The sequence below is a fragment of the Cataglyphis hispanica genome, chromosome 17 (genome assembly GCF_021464435.1).
Source record: "Cataglyphis hispanica isolate Lineage 1 chromosome 17, ULB_Chis1_1.0, whole genome shotgun sequence".
Classification (NCBI taxonomy): Eukaryota; Metazoa; Arthropoda; class Insecta; order Hymenoptera; family Formicidae; genus Cataglyphis; species Cataglyphis hispanica.
This window is the reverse complement of record NC_065970.1, coordinates 3,752,455-3,774,622: the sequence shown is the minus strand read 5'-3', so window position 1 is coordinate 3,774,622 and position 22,168 is coordinate 3,752,455. Positions and strand designations below refer to the sequence as shown.

Below are 22,168 nucleotides of genomic sequence, written 5' to 3'. Positions count from 1 at the left end.
CTCCTTTGGCTGGAAATAACGGCGCGGAAGATGGGGCAGTCGGACGATATCGAGGATTCGACGTACAGCCAGCACCAGGATCTCTGCCAGAAGCTGAATATGGACGCGACCGCCGCGTCCGAGGCCTGGAGATCCTACGAAACTATTCGGCAGAACTACACTCTCGAGGTGACATTTATCCTAATGATAAACTAATAATTTCACGGCACGACGATTAAAGTGCGATTGTTCTATGCGTATCTTATCGTTCGAAGCGCGGAAACGGTACCAATACTTCACGACACACTCGACTGGCGACAATACAACTACTTTGAATCATTGATGTTCCGCGCGAGAAAGGGAAAGAGGAAGCGGTCAATGTCGAGTGATTCTTTATACTACGCATTTGCGAGGATTTATTTAAAACGCGACTGATAAAAATCTAACGCGTTACTCTTAAAGGGTTGTGTTAAAGATGCTTATTGGCAATTTTTCTTTTTGGAATATTTATATATATATATTTTTTAATATATTTTTAATCAAATATTGTCTTTATATCTATATATATATATATATATATATATATATGTATATATATATATACACTAAACTTTAAAATTTTTTACTTTAAACAATAATTTGGGGAATCTTATTAATTTTCTAGTAATAAGGACAATTCTGTTTCCCTTGCTTTGTTCCTTAATAATATGTTAATATATTTTCCATGAATATAAAAAATATTTTTCTTTTTTCTAGGGTGATCAGTTGCATTGGATAGGATGTGCATTGTATGTAGCTTGTAGAAAGTCTTCCACACCCACAGTTGGGAAAACAGGTGCTAACGTGGAAGGCAATTGTGTATCGCTAACACGTCTCCTGCAATTGTGTAATCTCCCATTGATACAATTCTTCACAAAGAGCAAATCATGGGCGGATATGGCCAATATGCCACAAGACTTTCGAGCCAAGATACAAAAGCTAGAAGCAAATTTCTCAGTGTCTATGGTCATATTTAAAAAATACCAACCGATATTTACCGATATATTCAAGGATCCAAGAGAGGATATCTCTAGACCACCTAGATCTAGAAGGCATAAAGCAGTACCCTGCACACCTACCAGAGTTTTTGAATTCTGTTGGACACTATTTATATGCATAAAAGGTGCAATTCCTGATATTTCGGATGATCTTGTTAATTCTTATCATCTTTTATTAGTTTGCTGTGATCTTATATATAGCAATGCTCTGTTATCTAACAGAAAAGATTTACTAAATCCTAACTTCCCTGGTAAGTATTCATTAAGTTAGCTTTATAATACACATATGAATTACATTTTATGATACAGCAAGAATAATTTTATCTACATATATTTTATTTTTCTGACTTCTAGGTTTGCCAGCAAATTTCAATGATGAGAACTATACTCCACCGCAAACAGCAGACTGCATTGTTAGTTTGTTGTGTGAACGTCATGAAGCAATCCCTGTTGAGGCTAAAGTTATAAAGGAATATTGTATGAAAAATTATATTAACAAGCTGTTTAATGAGAAAATTTTACGTGGTGATCAATCAAACTTCTCTGGTATATTAGAGGCATTGAACTTTGATGGCAACAATAAAGCTGTTAATAAGGCTTATGAGCAGCGTGTGTTGAGCGTTGGAGACTTTGATGAAAGAATTTTCTTAGGTAAAATTATTATTTAATAATCATCAAAAAAGCTTCCTTTCTATATCAATATTATACACTCACAAATATATATAAAATGATTAAGAAATACATGAATATATATGAAGAACACATGCATTGCTGTAAATTTGCATTATAATCTTGCATGTCTTGTACTAGCTTTTATATCGCTTTTGTAAATATTTATGTAAATAGTTAGAAACCTATGCTGTGTAATTAATAATTATTTGCAACTTTAGTTATGCTAAATTTTTACTTAAATTATATTTTATATTTTTTTTCTTTTTTTTTCTTTTTTTAATAAAATTTTTGTTTTATTATAATTATGAGTTGCTCTTATAATGTACATATAATACATAATTTATATCTTTTTTTGATAATGAAGCTATCTGAATTTGTAGATTGATAATGTTTCTAGTTGAAAAAAAGAAAAGTTAAAAAAAAGAAATGTTCCTAGTAATTTATCTTTTAAGTTATTTTATTTTTTTCTTTTAAAACAAATTTGTGTCTCTGCTTGTCGTGACTGTGCTTTATAGCGGATTGGAGGAGAGTAAATTTGAGCATCATATCAAATTTGGATATATCTGGCCAAGACAATAGTAAGCATGTTCAATTTGCTAAACATGTAATTTTAAAAGGTGGGATATAAAAATGATATAAAATTGAGTGAGATATAAAATTATATTTTGAGAGTTATATTTTAATCAAATTAATTTCTTTTGGTCATATTAATTCCACAGTTTTTAAACAAAAAGTTCGCAATTTTAAACAAAAATGCAATTTTAATATCTTATTTTTTTAAATTAAATTACAAATGTTAATTCTATTAATATTAATGTATAATTGGTTTCAGGTCATGATGCTAATGAAAACATTGGTTCTCCTACGCAAATAAACATTGACGATTTTCATGAAAGATTGCAGATGAAAAGGGAACAGCATGCTGGGGTAAGTTTTAAGAAAAATACTCTATTTTTACTTTATCTAAAAAATGTAATGCATTTTTCTAAGTATAATGTGTATTGCATATATAAATTTTATTTTTTTGTATAGCACATACAGTATCTAGCACCTGCTACACCATTGACTAACCGTAAATATCTTCGATCAAAGGATATGTCTAATATAACACCAGTGACAACGGCAACTCAAAGTGTCATTAAGTTGCAAGCTCTGATAGCTGGGCAATCTGCTCCAAGTGAAGGTCTATTACAAATGTTGAACAATTGTTCTCAAGATGTTAAATCTTCAATTGAAGCAAAAGTTAAGCAGATTGGTGAACAATTTTGTGCAAATTATAATAACAATGTAAATGATGGTTCGACATCTGACTTTGGAAAGAAGCGTCTTATCATGGGACAAACCCTATTCTACAAGTTACTGGAAATGATTTTAAATGACGAAAAGCGTAAAAAACCGAATGATGATATAACTGTAAGTTCATATAAATTGTGAATATATCAAGAAATTATTATATCTATACATGTTTATATATTAATATTTGTGTGTTACAGAATCTTCTTTTGAATGAAGTCTTCATTCAATGCCTGTTTGCGTGTTGTCTTGAGATAGTTATTTATTCGTACAAGAGTAATGACAAAAAATTTCCATGGATATTAAAGGCTTTAAATCTAGATGCATACTATTTTTATAAAGTTATAGAAATTATAGTAAGAGCCGAAGATCAATTATCACGAGACGTTGTTAAGCATTTGAATCAGATCGAGGAAAAGATTCTAGAATCTCTGGCTTGGCGGAGCGACAGCCCTCTTTGGCAAACGATCAAATCCTTACCTGAAGATGTGCCGACTTGCGAAGAAGTTTCCTTACCTGGCACCTTGGAAACTATCGATCCAAATGCACCTGGTCAGCCCGTGTTAAGACGGATTGCTTTAGATCGGGATCGTAGTCATCATGATGTTCAACAGAGTCCGATTTCGTCTGCTTCAGAAAGGTATAACATATTCAGTTAATTAAAAGGATAAGAAATGTAGTTAAAAATATTTCTAATTTTTTCAGAAATTAGAATTTGTATGATTATACATTTATAAAACAGTTTATAAAAAAAAACATTTATATATTTATAACACGATTTGTAAAAAAAAATATTTGTTATTAAAAGTTTTTTAATAAATTTAAGGATATATACATAATTATGATCGCTTTATATATAATAATATTACATAATAATATATGATAATAATAATTATTAAATTTTGTTTCCTTTGAAAATTAATCTATTTACAAAATAACTAAAAATATCAAAAAATCAAATTTATATTATCATTATTGTTAATTAATTAATTCTTTGTCAAGGAAGCTATATATCTTGTGTTTAGATTTCAGTCTCCCATCGCAGCATCCGGTATAGCAAAGAAGCGATTATTCCCCGAGACCAGAGTTACCGGTCAAAGTGTTCTAAGAGTCGGACAAAGTGTATTATCTTCTAACAGAATGTTAATAGATAATCAAAGAATACTTTTAGTATCCGATCAAGTTGCAAGAGCATCAGGCATATCAGCCTCAAATAATCCCACTATACAAGCTATACAAGGAACGAATAAAGATATAGCTAGATCGAGGAGAACAGGTTCGGTGGCGTTATTTTTTCGAAAGTTTTACAATCTTGCATGCGTTCGTATGCAAGATTTATGCAATTCGTTGGAAATATCAGACACCGATAAGAAGAAGATATGGACGATTTTTGAATATTCCATCAAAGAGCGTACCGAGCTAATGAAGGATCGACATCTCGATCAAATTTTAATGTGTGCAATTTATGTGATATGTAAACTTGTGAAGATGGAAAAGAACTCATTTACCGAAATTATGCGCTGTTATCGTCTTCAACCGCAGGCAGAGTCACATATATATAGATCGGTGCTTATAAAAAAAATTTCCAACGACGGAGATCCGACAAGTAGTAATAACGAAAGATCGGAGGATAATGGTACTTCAGTAGAGAATATAACTCCGCCGACTCCGACAAATATGGCTGGGACGTCGCAAAACTTTGATGGAGAGGAACGAGGCGATCTAATCAGATTCTACAACAAAGTTTATGTGCCACAAATCAAAGAATATGCGAATAAATTTGGATCGGCTCGTGGTAATAATAACCAGAGTCTCTCGTTAAGCCCTCTACCGAAAGGAAATACGTCTACTAACTCTCCAGTGAGACGTGTTACTAGTAGTATTATGACGCGTACCCTAAATCCGAGGGCTATTAGTGCGTCACCAGCACCACAATTAAGTTATTGCTTCAGTCGTAGTCCTGCTAAGGTAAAATTGATTTTCATCTAAATTTAAGTTTTCTCTTTAATTTCTAGTTCTTTGAGGTACTAAAACTTGATTTTATCTGATGATCTTATATTTTGTTTTTTCTTTTTTAGGATTTAGAAGCTATTAATAAGATGATGATATCTGTAGATGCGAAAAAGAGCGTAGGAAAGCGATTACTTTCCGATGACACAGATATAGAAATGACAGAGGGAACATCTCCTAAAAAAACCGCGACCTTTGTCGCGCGAAAATTAGAAAATATTATTGGAGAACGACGAACGCAAAATCAATAAGCGGAATGTGGTAAAATAATGTCAATCAACTTACAAGGACGAAAACTTGTACCATCTGCTTATTTGCATTTGAATTGACTTATTAAAAACAAACCTACTTATACAAGGCAGATGATCCAATCTTAGTTGTGCAGCATAAATTTGAGTCAGATGTTATTTCTTAGGCATAGTCATTCTAACAAATTGGAATCCAATATTAAGTAACATTCACGTTATCTATGAATGCTGTAATGTTTGTAATTTTATTTAGTGTAAAGTCAGAATTCAATTTCCAGTATTGTTGGGGTTGACTTTTATTGTAGCAGAGTAGTTTCTTTTTTCTTTTTATTTTATAATTTACTGAACCAAACTGTCTTTCAAACTGTATAACATACTGAAATCTGGAATACAAAAATGTATAATGGATTACAACCACGAAACATGCATAATTGCACTTTCTATAGATTATATATGTTATAATTAACATACAATCTTTTAGAATTAATTGAAAACACAAACATCATGATTTTTTAAATTTGTTTATTGTTACTTCTCCATCATGATTGTTACATAAAATTATCTTTATGTAATAAAATTGCATATCTATCATATATGTATAGTGATAATTAGTGTATATAAAATTACCGGTAATTCTATAGAAGTATTAGCCAATGATTTTATATAATCATCAAATTAATCACTTTTTCAGGATAACGTATATTTAAACAAAAAATTATTGTTTAAATAGGTAAAAGAACATTAAATAGAAAATTTGCAAAAAGAATATAATTATCATGATAATAAATTATAATTCACATTATGATATATGGATGGCCCACTACCATCAACAAATATTTTAATGATAGATTTTTAAATTAAAAAAAATTCAAAATTTATTTTGCTTAAATAAAAATTTGATTATTTTCTATTACTATTAATATTGGATATTCATGTTCAAAAAATATTAAATAAAAATTTTACACAGAATTTTTCACAGAATATAATCTTATATTATTTATGTATATTTATATTTGAAACTTAATCTGTTAGAAATTTTTTTTATTCTTTATGATTGAAAGACTGTATTGATAAAAATTCAACATTAAATTAATTATTAGTTATTTGAGCTATAATATCTGCCATTAAAATATTATCTAGTTGTGGTCGAACAATTCATATACATATAAATATTTTGAATTTGTAAAATAAGTTAAATAAAATATTATATTAATTATAAATAGCTTTTATTTTTAATTGTTATAATTAAAACTCGTTGATTGCATGATGTCTTGTAAAAGTATAACCTAGTCAATATTTGTGAAACATTTGATATATATCTGTCATACACTGGAAATTGTTCTGACTCAAGTGGGTATTTTATAACTTGTCAGTAAAATCATTGTTTTTATTTTTTTGTTTTGCAATCAAAACATATACAAGGTTTATAAAAGTATAATTGCAGCCATACTTGGTAGAAGTAGTTATTTTAATGATAGATTTAAGTTCACCATGGGACAAGAAATATACACTCGCAGTAAATATCAATGTTGGGTGATATTTGATTAAATTTACTTTTTTTTTTATAAGAGAAGAACATAGATTCAATGTAATAATTGAACCTAAAATCACAATTATATTTATCACAAGCGTATCTTCTATCTCAAAGTGTAAATTATTTGTATTTTTTAAAATTTAGTTTATCAAAGGTTAAAAAACTTTAAGTAGATGTATAAGTATTTCTAAATTCGATTCTCTATGATCTCATTAATTTGCCATTTATTATCGAACAATGTATAAAATGAAACTTATAAAATAAGAATGAGGAAAACAATTATCATATTTATTGCATTGAAAGAACTTTGTAACTTGAACTTAATATAATTGAATATTAATCGAATATTAATAAAATTAAATATTGATACTTTAATGTAATTAAATATAAATATCGTTATGCATGAAATTGTGTTGTTTATTTTTATTTGCATTATTCTATACAGACAGTATTGTCTACATACTTCGATTATCATCGCGTTTTATTTTTTTTATCGATCACAATAAGATATGTATGAGAACGCTGTTTGCTTTTATTTTTAAAATCAAAATATATATACTGTATTTTTAAAACAAGATTTTTTAAGAAGAAAAAACAGATAAAACTACTTTTTATTACATGATTTGTATATGCAATTAATAATTATTTCTCAATTTTCCTTATAAATAAGTAATATAAAAGATCTTTTATACATATTATATGTATATACATATATTGGCATATGATGATCTGCTATTACAGCTTTTATGTATTTACAACTATCAAATGCAAAAATGAATCAACAATATATTACAAAAATATAAACTTTCTTTATGAAAAGTGAACATCTATAATTAAAATTTTATTATAAGAATACATTATGGAGAATGCATATGCATTCACATATAAAATTTTATAATTTATTTTTATAAAATAACACGATTCATATTTTGTAACATTAAAAAATCACAAATACATGATATCTTTTATGAATTAAGTCTTTATTAATCAAAATCAAATTCGAATCTTATAATAACAATTCTCGTTTGCATTTTGCGTATAAAATATATTACAATATGTATATATACATAAAGAAAATTCCTATATATTTAAGATAGGCCTCAAGCCTAGCTTATATGTTCGCACGCGCGTATTTATTATATATATGTATATATATATATATATATATATATATATATATATATATATGTATATATGTATAGTATGTATGTATAGTATGTACTGTATATATATTTATATATACAATGTATACATTGTATAATACATAATATAAATATGTACTGCATGCATATATGCATATTTATATACATATATAATATATGCATTTGGACATACTTTACACAAATCATGCATAATACATTAAGTTTTAGAAATGTTTAAATGTGATGAATATGTAAATTATATATTATACAATTTGTACGCTGTGAACATTGAGTCATTAGTCAAGAATCATCAAAATATGTTACTGACTGCTAAACCAATGTCTCCCGAAATTCTTACGAATCTATTTACAAAGAATAATGGGCGCGTAGTAAACGAAAAAACAAACTCCTGATCATATTTTTACGTATTTTCCAGTGAAATCGTCGAAGTATAACTTAACTCAATACCTCACAATGATATATTGGCACAAAGTCAGATGCTTCAATTCGCGCGATAAGAAATTCTTTTCTCAGTCCATTACATCTATGTTATGTACATAATACAGAACAAATTCAGCTTATCAATTATTAAAAATACCGAAATACAATATTTCGCGAATCATTATATTTCAAAATGTAATGATTTAATATATAATTATTATTCCTTTTTTTTAATTAAATCTCTCAATTAACAATCATCTTGTAACTTCAATGACAATATATCAAAATCTTACAAATGCTGTATTGCTACATATTTGTAGTTGTGACATTAATCTTTAATATACTAAAGCTGCATAGTATCAACTATTATTATATGATTTCATATGTAAAAAATCACAAATGTTTTAAAAATTTCTATTATGTCATTTAGTATAAATCATACTTGTAATCTTTTTAAAATCAAATGTGATTATGTAATTGATACAATATACAATAGATTCCTATATTTGATAAGTCATGGACATTTTTGTAAGAATTTACAAGCATTAAAATTTTCATTTACAAGTAGCAAAATATATACATCGTGCCATATTATCTTTGCTAACACCTTAAAAATTTGATTTAAAGAGAAATTATGATTCATTGATGCTCCAATAATTCTTTCTACAAAGATAGAGAGAATTATTAATTTTTTTAATCGGTTTTATCTTCCAGCAGAGGAACATTCGCATATTTTGGAAAATCTACAGCATCAACGGGATTTTTAACTTTGAAACTAGGAAATAATCCTGTCATGCTAGTTCTAGTGTTGTATCCCTTGGAGAAACCATCCCAATGATTTCCAAAGACTTCGATCAAGTCTCCGATCTTCAATTCTAATTCCCCATTTTTTCTCGGTTTGTGATCTAAAATAGCTATGTGGGGATGGGCATTTTGTCCCCCATAATAATATATATCGTCGAGAGATGTAAATCTATCATATGCATCAACATAAAAGGTTTGCATTAACTCATAGGCGACACGACACACTTGAGAACTGAATGTGCACACCAAATAGTCACATTCAGATAGAAGATGAATATCGATAATTATTCCTTGCAACGAAGTATCTGAATATCGCTTTGCTACAGACGCTGTTTCGGCGATATCCGGATCGCCTATTATTTCGTAATTTGTATAACGTTTTCTAGCTGTTGTTATCACTTTTGGATCATCGCTAGCTAAAAAGACCCTCTTTACATCTGGCTTGATTTCAAGCTCATCGAAATATTGTTCCACTTTAGTCATATATTCATCTATGTCATGATAAGCTGCCTCTGTACCTACTTTATCAGTCCTACGTACATGAATACCAACAATAGGTTTCTTAAAACCAAGTCTCTCTTTTGCCTTCTCTAATGTTCGTTTCACGTGATCTTGAGGTCGCATCAAGTATTTCAATACCTGTCCTACCCACCAAACTAGAGGATGACCATGAATCTTCTCTAATCTTGGTGCTAAGTCAGCAGGTACACTAGGTGGCTGGAACTTTGGTTTTGGATAAACATTGTCTACTATTGGTAGGGATATTACTTGTTTAGAAGGATCACCAGGCCAATTGGAATGTGAAACACCTGTTGTAGACACACAAGTATCGCTGAGAGGTTTGAATACAGATTCCCAGCCATCCTTATGATACCTCCATCCTTTAGATTTTATTATCAATGTCCGTTCTGTACCATAAGCTACTAGAAAGCAATATGTGATGTGATGAATCTGCAAACGAGAAAACAGGCATTTATTTTATTTATCCTATATAAGAATCTAATTAGCATAATTTTATTTTCTTACTTGGCAGCCAAAACCGCATCCTTTATTTAAACTACATATCAATTTCTTTGCTTTATTACAATCGGCAGGATTTTGTAGATACCTTTAAATTAAATACAAAATGTATGATCAAATTTGAGAAGGTTTACATAGGTAGATTAGATTAACAAGATTGCTTCGACATATTAAATATTTCAATATAATATAATGATAAGTTATATATTACCTAAATCTTCTCTGAACTAGATCAGATAAATCTTTTGCTTCCTTTTCCCGCCATTCCTCATAACCATCTACTTTCTTTAATTTATCGATATTTATTATAAGTGACTTTTTGTGTTCCCATACATTTTTCAGTACATCTTGTATCTCTTTCTCTCTCTGATCATATGTAAATTCATCAATGTGCTTTTTAAATTTGTTTAATTCGGCACTAATATAATACCTGTGACATATGATAAGTAGATAATCTTTTTTTATAATATGTTAAGCATATTTGCATTTTTCACTTAGTCATTATTATATTTACCATGTCTCTTGAATATCATTCCTCAATCGCCGTCGCAGTTCTTCGTGTTCTAAGGAAGGAACACCATGCTGTAATCCATCTCGATGTTCTATCAGATCAGGCTCTATCAGATAATAGGCTGATGCTTTCCCAATCTTATCTTGTATGGAACCTAAATGATCGCCTTTTATAGATTTTGGTCCTTCTCTGGAAATTATGTTAGCCTATACAATGAAAAGATCGCAATGCTCCATGTCTCAAATTTCACATTTCAATGTTGATGAATATTTCCATTGTTTTTCATACATTCTTGTATGCAAACATACCCTAATATGTAGTTCTTTAATGCATCGTTTTGCTTCTTTAGAATTTCAAAGTCGTTAACCATTTGTGCTAGGCGTTGTGTATTCTCTTTATTGGCAGTATTAGCATCTCGGCTTGACAAAGAATTCAACTTAAATATATGAATGATGGATATAATCAATATCAAAAACCATGTGACCAATAATACTATTCCAATCTTCCCTAGCCAACCAGGTCGTCCTGAACAAATCGCTAGCATCTTGAATAAAGTATTTTTGCTTGTGATGTGTCACAACATTACGATATCTGAAAGTATAATAAAATAATAAAGTAAATATACTTTATTTAGACATACTTCCTCTCTTATATACTTAAATATATGTAAAGTTTCTAATATTTCTAAGAGTAATTGTCATATTCTCAAATTTTATATATATTTAAGTTGTAATTTATTTTGAAATTTATGTGATATATGAATATCAGTGTTTATAATGATACAGAAATATAATTTTTAATACATCTTGGATATAAAAATTTCCGATATATTTTTACATTATTGACACATCTCGCTGAAGTTATAACTTTCTCTCGTTTTTTTTTCCTTATTGGATTTCCATTTAATAAGGGAATACCGCAATACCGTCAAAATTTTATTATTACTGTGTATAATAGAAAAATTTAAAAATAAATACGAGCTCGCCTACGAAGCAACGTAGATAGTACGAAACGGCGTTAATTACTTCCGTTTCTATATTCGCGACCATTTCATGATTGCTCTAACCTCTGTATTATCTCACTATCTTTTCGTCAGGAGTGCGTATACACACGCACGCATGTAACATGCCACGAACGATGAGGTGATAATAACTCGTTATTGTTATTGTTACACTCGAGAATGTATCTACGCAAAATATATCGTAATTTCGTTATGTACGAAAATTGCGCGTAATCTCCGCGAATTTAATCGTAGATAATTCGATATGCGTAAAGAATTTCGTCTATTTCTCTTTCTCTCCGATGATCGTCGCGTTGTTTCGTTCGTGTCGTATAAATATAATATCACTATCAACGGATGCTAATACGATCTGCATCCGAACTCGAGCGAAATATCTTGCTTTTTTTTTCTTTTTTTTTTGCGTGTCGTGCAATCTGGTTGAACCGCTTTTCGCACTTACGTGTCGGCCACTCGCCTCACGCTCCGCTGACTTACGAGAGACGACACGCTTATCTGTCATCTGTCATCCGTCACTCTCGCGCCGTTACGAACGCTCGAATTGACACGTTCCGTCCGGCACTGCACCGTTATTTACTCTCGAGCTGATTACTCGTTCCATCCCGCACTCGAACGAATATCCAAATCGGGTTAGCGTATAATAGAGGAGAGCTAACCACCTCGCCGCGCGTTATCAATATCGCAGTTGTTAATAACGAATTCGATTGCACTGTATATAGTATACATCGAAGGATGTCTTATGATAAATGAATGAAATGCATAGCGTAAAAATGGGTTAAAGTGTCTAAGTGTAAATTCTATTAAATGATAACATGACGAAGTATTTCATGAATCAGCCGTATTTTTTTGCTGTGCATATATTTTTTGTTTTTATCTCATTTTGTCTATGAAAACCTTTATCAAGGCTTTTACTGGAACATTCAATCGAGTTTGTTATGAAAGCGAACGCGATTGCGATGATTGGTATAAATCCATTCATAGACTTTGTTAACGTGTAACTTTTAAGAGCTTTTATTTCTCATACTCAATGAGCAGACGATATTTTTTAAATATATTTTTAATATTTATTGTTCATTAAATATTTTATATGAAATGGCAAATGTTAATATAAATTTTTTTTTATGATTTAAAGGGGATTTAAACTATTATTTTAATGTTTATAAAAATTTTTCAAAAATTTTTAAGAACATTTTGTCTGAAATCAAAAATATTGTCTGCTTATTTTGGGTAGATATCGTTTTGTATTCATTCTTTGAAAAATGGAAATTACGAGACAATAGTCAAGAAATACACATTTTATTCAACACAATAAAGTGTGTATTTCTTAACTGTTGAAATCTTTTATGACATTACATCATTTTTGTTCATCTTTTATATGAACATTTGGATATTATTTAGCTTATAATGTAGTATATTAATTATCGATTTTTATTAATTTTTCGATTTTTCGTCTCTATATAGATTCTTTCATATATGTTACACATTTTCAGAAAAATGCATTTTGACAGAAAACAATCGATAAAATATCAGAGGATTTTCCATTGTACTATATCGTTGATATTTAATATTTCATTCCATTATCAAAAAATTATTTATAGCAATGGAATTATATTGTAATTTTATTTGTTGTATAGGGAGATTCTTAATGTTCATAAAATATTCCGAAATTTATTTTCATTAATTACATTTGAAATTGGCGCTACATCCACTTCGATATACCTCGATACTAGAATCGTTGTAACATCACTTTATGAGATTTTGAATGGCGATCAGTTCAGATCAGTTGTAGAACGCGATTGCTGAAAAACCAAAGTATTCGATCTTTCCCGCGATTATTTTTAATCTCAAAGTGAATCTCGCTTTCGAAGGATTTTGCCGAATGTCTCGTGGACTATCGTTTGTCATAATGTATCGAATATTCTACAAGTAGTTTCGATACATCGCGATTACGATGTCACTGATCTATCTTCAAAATTTAACAGGATCGCCTTTGCATATTTATTTTCTCGTCAAAGTGCGTTGAGAGATGCATGATGTTTCGTAGATATGTATGTACATTCCTAATGAGCAGACAATATTTTTGAAAATTTTCTTACAAATTTTTGAAAAACATTTATAAACATTAAAATAATGGATTAAGATTCTAATTCCCCTTTTAATCATTAAAAAAATGTTTATATTAATATTTGCAATTTAAACGAATATTTCATGTAAAATAAATAATTAAGAAACATTAAATAAATATTATTTTTACAATCAATTGTATAACGTGTAAATCATGAATAATAATATATAATATAATATTAATATAATAATGATTATGATTTTGTGACATTCAAATTTTCGCGCCATAAACAGCCATTTATCTTTTTTCACGACGTTAAACAATCGCGACTGCAGATGGCGCTGCATATTCGTCTCTGTCGATCTGTATAAAAAATTGAATTTCCATCGCGGCTGCGAAATGTCCGCGCGAACTCTTGTTTCTTCTTCCCAATTTTAACCCAACAATTTCACGCCGATGCGTAGAAAATATAAGCGAATTTTTATCGACGTAAATTACGAAAAGAGAGAATATCGAACTAGATTCCGTTGTCCGGGAACGCGATGTAAATTGGCGCGCGAGAACGTGAGGTAACGAGATAAAGCGAGACAAGGTATATGACATATGACACATTAACCGTCCGCGCTGTGCCCTCCCCTCTCCCCGCCCTCACCCGTCAACCGCCTCCCACTACTACCCAAAATCGCGCACGCAGCATCCTTGCGCGCGAAACACGCGTACACGCCGGTGGACGCACATCGTGTGCCTATGGCTCTCGCGTGGCTGTACATACCTGTGAATAGTGTATTTTAAGCCTTAGTTTTAACGAAATGACCGACTGAAGAAGAAGACGGGAGAGGAGAGCCGCAAAGACGGTGAATATACGTGAGAGAGAGAGAGAGAGAGAGAGAGAGAGTGAAAGCGAGAGTAGGAGGAAGAACTGAGAGAAAGAGAGAGTGAGAGAGAGGGTAGCGCAGGCGGAAAGAGAGACGGTTGATTGCGGAACGTCGGAGACAGTCGTCGAGAAGCCGTGCACGCCGTTCGTTCGAGGGCGAGGTAAAGGTTCGTTCAGGATCTCAATCTCACGTCAGCAAAAATGTCGGGGATGATGGAAATGCAAGTTTCCACGAGTTTTGTGGATTTTCCTGTTTTGTGTCTCCCTCTCCCCTCCCTTCTTTCACTTTTTCTCTCTCTCTTTCGCGTGCGCGCCCTCACTTGTTCTATCTATCTTTCCCTGTTTCTCTCTGTCTCTCTTTCTCTCCCGTTCGCGTTCCTTCCCGTTCCCTCTCCTTTCTCGCCGCCGACGTGCACGCAGTTTGTCGTTTCTCGCTTGTTTCATCTTTCTTCCTCCGTCTTTTCTCGAGCGTTTCCGCCGCGGTGTTGTGTGGTCGGTTCGCTCGTTTCGTACGTACGTCGATTCCGGTGGCACGGTGGCCGTCGCTTTAGCCAGAATCATAAGTCGGGACCGAGTGATCCTCGCGATCATCGTGCGCGCCTATACCGTTCGCGACGGTTTCCTTTGTGTTCTCTCTCTCCTTCTCTTTCTCTTTCTATCTTCGTGTCCGAGCGTACACAGTGTTGTCAAAAATCCGGCAGCAGTGCGCCGGAGCCTGCACACACACATACACACACACACACACACACATACAGCTGCCATTGCTGTAATTATCTGCTTTTCGCTCGCAGCACGATATACGCTGCGGTCTTCTCGAGACTGATATCTGCGCGCCGCTTGCCGTCATCGCTATCATCATCATCATCATCGTCGTCGTCGTCGTCGTCGTCGTCGTCGTCGTCGCCGCCACCATCACCACCACCGCCGCCACCACTACTACCACCACCATCACCGCCGCCGCCGCCGTCACCACCACCGTCACAGCAGCGACAAAAGCCGCCCCGTCACCGTTGTCGCTGCCATCATCATCATCATCGTCGACGTCGTCGTCGTGGAAACCTGAAAATGTGCCGCCGTTAATCAGCAACGCGTGTATGCGAAACATGTTTGCGCAACGGCCGTAACGAGCGGCATCATCATCGGCATCTCTGCCAGAGACGCCGGCACCTCACCGTACAAGGGGTTAACCTTCACGAGGCTCGAGGGTGCCCACCCCCACCTCCCCAGCACTCTCGGCCGGACAGCGGCGAGACCTGACATCACGAGGACATGAAGTGGCTCGGCGCGAGCAGCGGAGGCGCCGGAGGCGAACCGGCATCCTCCATGCAGCTGCATCACACCTCCGCCAACGGCCACATACCCACGGTACACACGTTCGCCTTTTGCTAATTCTTTTTCTCTTTTTTTTTTATTTTTTATTTTTTTATTTTGCGATTGCTCCTTGTTGAGCAACGCGGACGCTGGGCTGCGAATCGAGCGTGACTACGATTAATTGCGGCGCACGAGATCGGCCGCCATAACCTCGACGAGCAGCCCGTGGTAGTTAGAATATGAGCGTTTGCAAATGTCAGCATGAGTGGGTTAAGGTATCGAGAGATGCTGACTCGGTCTTGTACGTTCGTATAGAGAGAGCGCGATGAAGTGATCTAGGTATATAATGCGGGATTAGGAAGAAATGATGTTTGTGTTATGGTATATCTTCAATTGTTAATAGCTTTTGAATTGTAAGCGACTGAAAAGTAAAGCATTTTGTGAAGTCTCGAAAGAGGATAAACATAGTGATAATCTTAAATGATCTCTTTCACATAATTTGAATATGAATTTAAATTCGAATTTTGTATACTTTGACATATGATATTAAAAATTAGAGAAGTAAATGTAAAATTATGCACATAATCAACTTTTGCTGAAACAATCGCAGCTGTCGAATATTAAAATTATTTTGGTTATCACTGTATGAAGTTGTGAATGTGTTATTATGTATAATGTTAATAGCTTTTAAATTGTAAGCAAGTGAAAAGTAAAGGATTTTGTGATGAAAGAGGATAAACGTAGTGATAAATGGTCTTCAACATAATTTGAATATGAATTTAAATTCGAATTTTGAATATTTTGAAATATGATACTTAATATTAAAAATTTCAAAAATAAATGTAAAGTCATGTACGTAATCAACTCTTGTTAAAACAATTACACAATTACAATTGTCAAAAATTATTTTGATTATTTATATGAAGGAATTGTGATTGTGTAATTACATATAATGTTATAAACATGCCATGATAATACTAGCTATCGTTTTTATATATCTGTGTTATTAGGATACGGAACAGTGTGGACAAGTTATGGCTGGTGGAGATAATATGCGAATTCAACCTGGTCAGACACATCAGATGGGGGTGAATAGAACTCAAGACGATGCCATGGTTGGTTATGTATTTCAACGACCTACGGAACCAGAATTTAATACCCAATCTTCGACTTTCCAAGCGAAACAAGCTCCAAGAGCATGGGCTTTAGCGGATGATGTTATTGTCGATAATGTATGTATAATAAAATGTGCATTCAATTTGATTAATATTTTATTGTTTGGTAATAGTTGTGATTTATGCATCTGTTACATTTATCAAATTTATATATAATATTTATCAGTAGTTGCATTTTTTCTAAAAAAACAAATTAAAATATTAATAATATTATATTTGTAAAGATCAGTAAATTATTTTATTGAAATAATTTGTTTCAGAATCAAGAGAAGTGGAAATATTCTATGACTAAGCTCGGTGTACCTCAGCAAAGTCAATCTCAGCAACTTGGATTGACTATGAATAATGTACATCTGAGTAATGTACCATATGAGATACATCCTATGCAATTGAAAGTAAGCAATAATTATTAATATGTCAATTATACTTTATACAGCAATATATAATCTTTTATTATTCATACAAATGTTTTATGTTTACTTTATAGAGTGGAGCACCTGGTGCAGAACATTTGGTTTACTTGAATAATCAGATGACTCAACAACAGGTCGCGCTCTTTCATCACCAACAGCAACAACAACAACAATTCAGAAATGGACAGGTAAGTCTTTTCATATATGATACAAGTTACATCGAATGCTATTAGTTCTCGAGTACAAGATACAAAAATACTTTTTGCTTTGTAAAAAACGATGCTATAGCTAACTTCCCATTCTTTGAGAGATAACATACATTTAATATACATAGGCAACGTTACATGAATATTGAGAAAGCTTCCTGGTTTCTCTTATCGGTGTATAATATAATAGAAATTATGAATATACAATTAAAGATTTAGAAAATCTTAATAATTCCTTTATCATAATTGTATAGTTAGTTATTGAAAATTTTAACTTTAACATATTACTGTGTTTTAACTTAAAGCATATAATTAGAATTCAACAAATTTTTGCAATTGATAATATACTTTGTACCATGGATTTATTTGAACTTTTGTTTAAATTATATTAGAGTAAAATTTGACTGTTTGACAGACAAATGCAGTTAAATTTTTATTTGTCATTTTTAATAACTTTCCATTGCACATATCCCAAAATTTTTTAATAAAAACGAAAATATATGAGAAGGGAGTAGGTAGATATTGCTCGTTGACACTTATTTTATGAGGCATAAATAATGGATATTAATTGCACATAGTATTTTCCTATTATTGTTTGTCTGATTAATAAATTTTAATATTGAGTAATCTTTATACGTATATATATATATTGAATAATCTTTATGTATATACACGAATATAGTATTATAGCTTTATTTACTTATTATAATATTTATTATAATATTATTATAAAATATATTTATTATAGTATTATAGCTTTATTTATTTATTATAATTAAAATTCTCTTTCAATAGCTTCTGTTTGTTAGATCCATAGAATTAATAGAATTTTTATCAAAGATTTATTTTAATGTTTTATATTCAATGTTTAAAATTGAAAAGATGTAAAAGTTTTTATTGTGAAAAATTAACTTTAAATTCATGAAAAGAATATGATAGAATTGATAATCTTAGATACTTTTTTTTTTTTTTTTTTTTTTTCCTAAAACGTTTGTTGCTATAATTTACTTTAACGTAAATATATATACAGCATATTTATGAAATGATGAAATCACGTTATAACTTATACTACTCTGTTTAATATCCATCATATTTGCTTCGATAGTGACATAAAATATGTTAAGATAAATCAAAATGATTTATAAATATCAATTAACTATTGCTGATATTGCAACAATTTTCAAAAACTAAAAAACTATTTAACTATTTAACAATTATAAAAAATAATAATGTTTTAATGATTGTTAAATAAAATCATTAAAAAATAAATTATTATTATATGGAAAATATATCTTTTAAATATTTATCGATATCGTAATTACTTTGATTGATTTTATGATATTTTAGAGAATCAATTGATCAACATAATTATCTTTTTTGATACGCAACAATAGTACTAGATCTCACTAAACAATAGAAAACTCGTATCTAATCTAAATATACACTCTTCTCTTTTCTGTCCAATAATGCGAGAAAAGCAAAACTACTGACTTGGCCTATGAATAAATTCGTCCTCGATATCTCCCCCGCCGCTATATACCGGGTATCTTATATTTTATTCCGCACGCCAGTATTATTTCCTTCGTGTATAAAATATAAAACCGCGACTAGCGTCATCATTGTATAAATGCGTGAAAAGACGTACCAATTCGATTTGGGGTGGGAGATAGAAGACCTTATATATTGTGTAGATCTTGATGCAATCTAATATATTTTAAGATTAACTCTTGATGGACATTGATATTTAAAATTTAGATATTAATATAGTAATTAATATTCTATTACAATTATATTAGATAGAGAATTAATAATACATTACTTATACTATTTGGATTATCATTATTTTTTTAAATAATGCTAATAAATTTAATTTATAAAATAAATTTATAAATTATAATTATAAAATTTAAGTTATAAATAAAATTTAAATTTTTCAGTTTTTAGTAAAAGTTGCTTAGAAAATTTGCATGTGTATATTTATGTAATAAAAATTAATATAAATATATTTTATATAATAATTATTATTACATTATTTAATTCTATGTTATTATACATATTATATATGATAATATATATACATTACTAAGTCCATTACTATTTATTAATATATCTAAGCATTTTAAAGCTAATGTCCATCAATGGTTTATCTTTTCCATGATATTTGGTAAATGAGAGTAGCTTTTCTTTTTTAAATATAGGAAATGTGTTTAATTAAATTAGTCATTTTTTTTAATTACTTAAAAGGTTACTTAAAAGAAAAGAAGAATATTATAATTTTGAGGACATAATCATTTTTCTTTTTAATTACTTCTATAAATAAAATCTTTGACATACATATTTTACATTACACATACTTAATCCATTTTAAATATTAAAAATACAAAATGTACAATTTTTTATTTTTTTTACTTGCGCTATCTTTCTTGAATAAAATTTATAAATATATCAAATTTAGTCTTATGAAAGTATAAAAAATCAGTCTCATATTTTATTTTGCAATTATTTTGATTAATTTTGATTAATTTTTATTTATATATAATTACTATATATATATATATATATATATATATATATATATAATTTTTTATACATTGTTCTATACATAGAACAATTATATGTATAAAAAAAAATAAAATCTTGTTTCAGGTTTAATTTGGAATTTATATATTTATACATTTATTGTGTTTACAATATGTAAGATACACACATATTTTCATATTTAATTACTAAATTGCTTTTTTCAAAATTTCATGAATGTATGACGTTTTACATATTTGTTTTGCGACGCGATGAAGAAAAAAAATGTAGGTACGTAGGCGCGCACGCACACGGCCACACACACACAACACACACACACTTGTGCGTGAGGGGAAATCGTAGTACGAGGCGGCGACGGGTTGACGAAACGACCGCCAGGGGCGCCCCGCTCGGGAGCGTCGTTCTTTGTTTCGGTTTGGAGCGCAGTCTCCGTCCGACGAAGCGCAGAGCCCGGTTGATGAAAATTCGAGCGCGCGGCAACGAGAGGTGAGAAAGAGAGAGACACAGGACGACGGAACAGAGACGTCTCTCTTTACGAGCTCTCCCGGGTGACGGTTAACGCGTTGTTCCGTGCCGGTATGTTTCGGACGAGCGGTCCCTTTGCCGCGAGAACAATCGAATCGACTCGCTCCCTCTGTAAATAATATCGGCGCGAGTGGAGTGTGCGAAGTGAGCGGCGAGAAGGAATAAAGGCGAAGGTGTAAGAGCAAGAAGAGAGGAGTGTAAGAGTAAAGGTAGTGTCGTGAAGGTGGAGAAGGGGAGGTATCGGAAGTGTCGTCGAAGCAACGACGCTTTTTCGCCTTCTACTTTCCATCTCCTTCTTTCACTGTCTCTCTCTCTCTCTCTATCTCTCTCTCTCTCTCTCTCTCTTTCTTTCTCTCTTCGCTCGCTAGTTGCGTGAAGTGAGTGCAGAAACGTGTGTAGTGGTGACACTGTAACTCTCTCCGCACGCGCGTTTGTACCGCAATTTTGCATTGTTTGCACCGGCACGACGTTACTCGCGCGGCTCTTCGCTCCATTGCACGACAAGGGAGAGGAAAGGAAGAAAAAAAAAAGAGAAAGAGGGGAGAGATCACGTCGATCTGTCATCGTCGACGTCGTTACGTCCACGAGACAAAAACGTCAAACGACGACGCTCGGGGGGTGGAGTAGCAGCGCTGCCGCCGAAATCCCTTCGTCCGTACAATTCCATTCGTCCGTGTGGTGTCGTCGTCGATTACCGCCGCCGCCGCCTTCAGTGTTCAGCGCGCCGCGACGGGGGTTGCCGACATCGTCGCCGACGTCGTTTCCCCATCGATTGCCGGCCGCCGATCCGCCGCCGTCGCCGTCGTCGTCACTGCCGGTTGCAACAGTGGTGCGCGTGTAGTAGTGAGGAGAAGGAAGAGGAGGAGGAAAAAGTGCCGGCGCGTGTTTTCATTGTTTTCGACTTTTTCGTACCACGCGCTGTCGCCAGTGCACTACCACGGGGTTAACGGTGAATATCTCGGAGGTGACGCACCGCGCCGACGACGTCGCTGTCGCCGCCGACGTCGCCGCGACCTTGGAGACAGTGGAGAGTTTCGGAATCGGTTACGGTCAGGGAGCGGGCGCGAGCACAGGCGACTGGATGAAACCGCCGGGGGATTTGTTTCTCTACTCAACGCTCGACATGAAGGATCTTACGGGTGCCGTGGGAGACATGGTATTATTATTTATCTCTTTGTTTGTCTCTTCTGTCCTGTACGTCTGGCGGAGCTGTGTCTGCTCTGTGCTCGATGACGATTATTCGATCGCTTCGAAACCGCGCCCGCCTTCGCCGGCGTTGTTCCGGGCCGCGTCGTGTGGCGTCGTGTCGCCTGTTCCTAGCCTAGCTTTAGCCTAGCCTCGCGTCCTCTCTC

At 32.5% G+C, this 22,168-nt stretch overlaps 3 protein-coding genes across 15 annotated transcripts in view; 2 read left to right on the top strand and 1 right to left on the bottom strand.

Annotated features, from left to right (window-relative positions):
- The first annotated feature begins 25 nt into the window (after positions 1-25).
- LOC126855863 (retinoblastoma-like protein 1) lies at positions 26-7,181 on the top strand. Of its 3 annotated transcripts, none has more exons than XM_050603895.1 (9): positions 26-168; positions 736-1,267; positions 1,371-1,667; positions 2,204-2,266; positions 2,521-2,615; positions 2,721-3,101; positions 3,182-3,621; positions 4,007-4,949; positions 5,060-7,181. In XM_050603895.1, exons 1-9 carry the CDS (start codon positions 31-33, stop codon positions 5,240-5,242), a joined length of 3,072 nt encoding a protein of 1,023 aa, XP_050459852.1. In that variant the 5' UTR covers positions 26-30; the 3' UTR covers positions 5,243-7,181. The 3 variants fall into 3 exon arrangements, with proteins under 3 accessions (XP_050459852.1, XP_050459850.1, XP_050459853.1); XM_050603893.1 differs by having other exon boundaries at positions 2,204-2,305; XM_050603896.1 differs by lacking the exon at positions 2,204-2,266.
- Positions 7,182-7,734: 553 nt separating this feature from the next.
- LOC126855870 (alpha-(1,6)-fucosyltransferase) lies at positions 7,735-15,537 on the bottom strand. 7 transcript variants are annotated; one of them, XM_050603919.1, is made up of 6 exons: positions 15,402-15,537; positions 11,000-11,282; positions 10,695-10,880; positions 10,392-10,610; positions 10,187-10,268; positions 7,735-10,111 (listed from the first exon to the last, which is right to left on the bottom strand). In XM_050603919.1, exons 2-6 carry the CDS (start codon positions 11,233-11,235, stop codon positions 9,050-9,052), a joined length of 1,785 nt encoding a protein of 594 aa, XP_050459876.1. In that variant the 5' UTR covers positions 11,236-11,282; positions 15,402-15,537; the 3' UTR covers positions 7,735-9,049. The 7 variants fall into 7 exon arrangements, with proteins under 7 accessions (XP_050459876.1, XP_050459875.1, XP_050459874.1 ...); XM_050603918.1 differs by lacking the exon at positions 15,402-15,537 and adding an exon at positions 14,969-15,099; XM_050603917.1 differs by lacking the exon at positions 15,402-15,537 and adding an exon at positions 14,547-14,684.
- Positions 15,538-15,869: 332 nt separating this feature from the next.
- The window catches only part of LOC126855860 (maternal protein pumilio-like), an 80,076-nt gene continuing 73,777 nt past the window's right edge, over positions 15,870-22,168 (top strand). For 4 of the 5 annotated variants that reach the window (XM_050603887.1, XM_050603886.1, XM_050603885.1 and 1 more), the window contains exons 1-4: positions 15,870-16,013; positions 16,970-17,191; positions 17,395-17,529; positions 17,622-17,735. In XM_050603887.1, the coding sequence (XP_050459844.1) occupies positions 15,918-16,013; positions 16,970-17,191; positions 17,395-17,529; positions 17,622-17,735 (567 nt within the window). In that variant the 5' untranslated portion in view covers positions 15,870-15,917. Of the gene's footprint in view, positions 16,014-16,969; positions 17,192-17,394; positions 17,530-17,621; positions 17,736-20,701; positions 21,026-21,184; positions 21,973-22,168 lie in introns of those variants that run through there. The other variant, XM_050603888.1, reaches the window with a different exon arrangement.

Coding starts and splice junctions, on each gene's coding strand:
- LOC126855870 (XM_050603919.1), bottom strand. CDS start 11,235: ATGCTAGCGATTTGTTCAGGACGACCTGGTTGGCTAGGGAAGATTGGA. Junction 10,881..10,999: donor TTAAAGAACTACATATTAGG/GTATGTTTGCAT, acceptor CATAATTTCCAG/AGAAGGACCAAAATCTATAA. Junction 10,611..10,694: donor AATGATATTCAAGAGACATG/GTAAATATAATA, acceptor CATATGTCACAG/GTATTATATTAGTGCCGAAT.
- LOC126855863 (XM_050603893.1), top strand. CDS start 31: ATGGGGCAGTCGGACGATATCGAGGATTCGACGTACAGCCAGCACCAG. Junction 1,268..1,370: donor ACTAAATCCTAACTTCCCTG/GTAAGTATTCAT, acceptor TCTGACTTCTAG/GTTTGCCAGCAAATTTCAAT. Junction 2,306..2,520: donor TAAACATGTAATTTTAAAAG/GTGGGATATAAA, acceptor AATTGGTTTCAG/GTCATGATGCTAATGAAAAC.